At 55.2% G+C, this 4,594-nt stretch overlaps 1 protein-coding gene across 1 annotated transcript; it reads right to left on the bottom strand.

Moving 5' to 3' along the window:
* Window positions 1-546: 546 nt before the first annotated feature.
* Window positions 547-1,647, bottom strand: LOC131538499 (uncharacterized; the record flags this gene model as incomplete). The annotated part of the gene is made up of 1 exon (XM_058772372.1): window positions 547-1,647. A coding segment is annotated over one exon (1,101 nt), but the record flags the coding sequence as incomplete, so codon positions are not given.
* Window positions 1,648-4,594: the final 2,947 nt, after the last annotated feature.

Below are 4,594 nucleotides of genomic sequence, written 5' to 3' on the forward strand. Positions count from 1 at the left end.
CTTCCCCAAAGATGCCATTAACGCGGGACAGCAGCCAGAGCGGGGCGTCGTTAACCCCCCAAAACATGCAGAGCTTAAGGTCGGTGGGATGCTGGACGTCGCTTGGAGTGGAACCTTGCGGCGGTATTTGGAAGAGGAGGTGGCTTCTCTGTAAGTGGGCACTGCTGCGGCACCTGGAAAGAGAATGTGGTTTCTACGGAAGCGTGCACTGCTGCGGCATCTGAAAGGAGAATGTGGCTTCTACGGAAGCGGGCACTGCTGTGATATCTGGAGATAGAAAGCGGCTTCTGAGGAAGCGGTCACTGCTACGGCAGAAGGAAAATACAGATGCGAGCTCCTGCGGGAGCGGTTACTGCTACGGTACCTGAAAAGAGGAGGCTTCTGTGGAAATGGTCACTACTGCGGGAGCCGTTACTGCTGAGGCATCTGAAAGGAGGAGGCTTCTGTGGGAGCGGTCACTGCTACAGCATCTGGAAAGAGAAGGAGGCTTCTGGGGAAGCGGTCACCGCTACAGTATCTGAAGGGAGAAGGCTTCTGAGAGAGCAATCACTGCTGCGGCATCTGAAAGGAAAGGAGGGTTCGTTGTGCTTCTCTGATGTGGAAGCGGTCTGAACGAATGTAGGTCTTGAAAGCCTCTGACGTCCAGCGGCCGAGTGCTTGGATCTGAGGCTGGGAGAGGCCTTTTTGGGCGGCTGTGGTTGCTGCGCCTATACGGAAGGAGTGGCTGGAGTAATGGCCTGCTGGGATGCCGGAAAGCAGTAGGACGGATTTGAGGTGTTTTTGGAACCAGAAACGTGTGGCAGGACGGTCGGAGTCGTCGACGAAAAGCGGGTCAGATGGGAGTTTGGCCTGCGGGCTCCTGTAATGCAGGTAGGCTAAGAGGGTTTGGTAAGGTTGGATTGGCGACTGGAGATTGAAGATGTAAACGACGTGGCCTCTTCTCGCTTGGTCTGTCTTGCTTTGCTTGATGAAATAAGAGATTGCTTCGGTGTCTAGCACTGATAGGTCTGAAAAGGTTGGGTGGTTTTTTGGATTGAAGTTGGATGTGATGGTGAGTTCCAAGCATCTGAGGAAACCGAAGAAGGCCAATATGAACATGGCATCGAGCGTGCGGGCGGTGTGGATAGAATGGTAGCCTCTGCGGAGGGTGGAGATGCATTTGGTTAAGATCTCCAGAGTTATTGGCTGTCTAGGGTCTGGGCGGTTGGGTTGGGCTCTTTGGATGCCTTTAATGAGCATGGATGTCTGAGAGCTGGCTATTCCTGGCGAGGGTGAGCCGAACGTGAGTTTGTGGAAAAATTGTACTCCGCTAAGGTAGCCTTTGATGGAGCTAGCCTGGAGGTTTTTGTTGGCGTTGAGATAGGAGATGAACGAGGTGATGGTGAACAGGGAAAAATCAGGAAAAGGCAGATTGAAGAAATTGTGAAAATTTTTAAAACTGTTCCAAGCAGTTAAATAGGATTGAAGGGTCCTGGGGGAGACTGCCTGGAGGATGGAACTGAGGGAGGCGTCTAGGAGGTTTCTTAGTGGGTGGTTCACGGGAATATCAGCTCCGAATATGGAGGTACTGGCGTTGGGAGTGGGTCGGCATCCGGTGCCAGCAGCCTGAATTTCGGGAAAGCAAACTTGATGCAATGCACGACCGCTTCATTGTCGCAATGCACTACGATGCTGGTGGTGGACCATTCTTTCCCCCACAGAGCCGCTGCGGCGACGAGAGGATATAAATCGAACAGTGCTGAGGATGAGAGAGACTGCGGCAAATCTGACAGCTGGGGGGGCCACGTAGATGCAAACCAGCGGCCTTGGTAAAATCCCCGAAACCACAGGAGGGGGCGGCGTCCGTGAACAGTCGGATGTCGTTGGGGCGGGAAACCATGCTGTTATAGAAGAACGATAAGCCGTTCCATTGTTTGAGGAACTTTATCCATAACCTGAGCTCGTCGCAACACGAGCTAGATAAGGATAAGTGATCCTCGAGCGCGTGCACGGAGGACGCGAGGGAGAGGAGGTGAGAGATGAAAGGGCGGCCCTGCTGGATGATGCACATCGCAAAGTTTAGGTGACCGAGGATAGACAACAGCTCGCGTTTGGAACAGTTCGGGTTGTCTAAGAGGGCGGAAGCGACCAGGATCGTTCTATCGATTTTCTCTTTAGGTAATGAAGCCTGGAATTTTTTCGAGTCTAATTGAATGCCTAGAAATTCGATGGATGTGGTTGGGCCCGAGGTTTTGTCCTGGGCGAGCGGAATTCCGAGTTTGGAAAAGACTTCCTGGACTGTCGAGAGATGTGCGGCTGGGATGGAGCCGGGCGGCGAGATAAACAAAAAATCGTCCAAAAGATGGACGAGGTAAGGGATTGCGTAATTGTTGGAGAGGATCCAGCAGATGGCCTCTGATAGCATGTCGAAAATGTTTGGGCTGCTTCTGCAGCGTGCCAGCGTATGCCGAATAAATGCCAAAAATCTGGGTGGATGGGCATTACCTTGAAGGCGGAGGTGATGTCGACTTTGGCCAGCCACGCGCCCCGACCCGCGTCTTTAATCAGGGTTATAGCCTGGTCAATGTCGTGGTAGTGGAGAGAAAATTCTTCGAGCGGAATGAGGCTGTTAATGCTCGGGAAGGGGGAGTTATGCGGGGATGAGAGATCAATTATTAGACGTTTTTTACCTGAACATTTTCGGGTAGCGACGCCAATCGGACTTACGAAAGCAAGGGAAGGGGGGAACATTGAAGGGGCCGATCATGAAGTTTGACTCGACTTCTTTTTTAATTAAGAGATCGACTGTGTCGGGTTCGGCGAGGGTGGACTGGAGGTTGGCACAAATGATGCTTTGTCGCGGGAGGCTTTCGACGCCGGGATTAAAGCCGTAGGTGAGCCCAGACAGCAAAAAATCAGTAAAGTTGGCGTCAGGGTGATGAGACAGTTCAACAGACAAACGGTAAATATGCACAGGAGTCGATAAGTAGGGTTTATCATTTTTAATGGTAGATTTAAACACCGGGCATATGATCCGGGCGTGTGCGCCGCCACAAAAGCTGCAGACGTGCATATAGCGCCAGCGCTGCCTTGAGCACCTGCCACCGTTGAAATTGGAGCAGACCTGGTTGTTGGAGAAGGAAGAGGGGTGGTGTCGGTGGTCTGTAAGGGAGGGTGGTGGGTCGGCTGTAGTGTTTAGGTGGCGTGGGACGTAGCTGGTTGATTTGCGCTGGGGCGGTCCGGGGCAGGGAGGGATGGGCGGGGTGATGAGGGGGCATGCTGTGGTGGAATGGGCGACAGATCGGCAGACTGAGCATGTGACGTTGCGGCAGCCCAGGAAAACTCTATTGTGGAGTTCAGTGTCCAGGGCCCCCCAGTAAGGACACTGGTTCCACTGGGCCACCCGGATGGCGCATTTTGCTGAAAACAGCTTGTGATAGGTGTAGAAGTGAGTGCCTCCGTAAGATAATGCGAGCTCGGCGACTAGTGCGAGATAGTCGCTGAGCTCGCGTCTCCTGAGTGGAAAAACTGAGCAAATTACTTCGGAGTAACGGGTGAAGGCGATCGTGAATTCGGAAAATGATAAAATGCGTGACGGATTATGTGCTGCATTTTTTAGTGTGACGGAGAAATCGCCACAATCAATTTGGCGGTCTGAAGACGGTGGTGAAAGTGGTGACAGGAGAGAAAAAAGGTCTATGTCCGCACCTGCTAGGATCTGTGTCCTGATGCTGCCAGCGACTGGGGGTGGTTCCAGGGCAGGGGCGTTCGGTGGGACGGGCATCGGTATGGCGGATGCCAGCGTGAACGAAGGGTGAGCCTGAGGAGGAGGAATAGAGGCCATTAGAGCCGCTTGCGGAAGTCTCGGAGGAAGTCTGGGCCTGCGCCGCTAACGGAGGCAGCCTCACGCTAGGATTTGACGGCGGGGCCGCAGGCCATGGGCCGGGGAGAGGATAGAAGAAAGGAGAAAGGAAAGACTGTGGGAAAGATTGTGGGCGGGCCGGAGATGCCGGCGGAGCCATGCTCGCGCCGCTTGCGGCTGGGGGGGCCGGCGCGGTGCCGGGGGCAGCCGAGGGCTGAAGCTCAGCTGAGCGGAGAAACGGGCTAGCGGCGACGGATTCCGGGGCATGGCCCACGCTTGCCGAGGGCCTGCTATGGCGGCTTGAAGACCGGAGGCCCTTCCTCGCGGGCGTGGTATTTGGAACGGGTCGTGAGTACGGGCTGCTACGGGCCGGACTTGGTCTGCCGGCGGTTTTTGAAGGAGGAGTGAGAGTCGGTGATGGCTTTCCTGGCTGGAGAGATGAATAGAGGCTGTAGAGCTCTGCCTTGTTCATCCGCCGTGAGAAGTAGACGTCGGCGTTGATCAGAGTTTGCCTTAGGCTTAAGACTGTCCACTTCTCGATAGCGGGGATGGAGGAGCTGCCTGAGGCATAGGAGGATGCAGGAGAAGGCGGAGGGCGCCTGGAAGGGGGAGTCAAGGGTGTACCTCGGTGTCTCGAAGAGCGAGAGGCGGCGCGGGAGGGCCGGCGGCCCCTCGGTGTAGCCGCGGGTTCGGTCGCGGTGTCTTGGCGGGCGCTGGTGTGCTGAGCGGCGCCGGGAGATTCCGGCGGACCCT

The sequence above is a fragment of the Onychostoma macrolepis genome, chromosome 04 (genome assembly GCF_012432095.1).
Source record: "Onychostoma macrolepis isolate SWU-2019 chromosome 04, ASM1243209v1, whole genome shotgun sequence".
NCBI classification, from domain to species: Eukaryota; Metazoa; Chordata; class Actinopteri; order Cypriniformes; family Cyprinidae; genus Onychostoma; species Onychostoma macrolepis.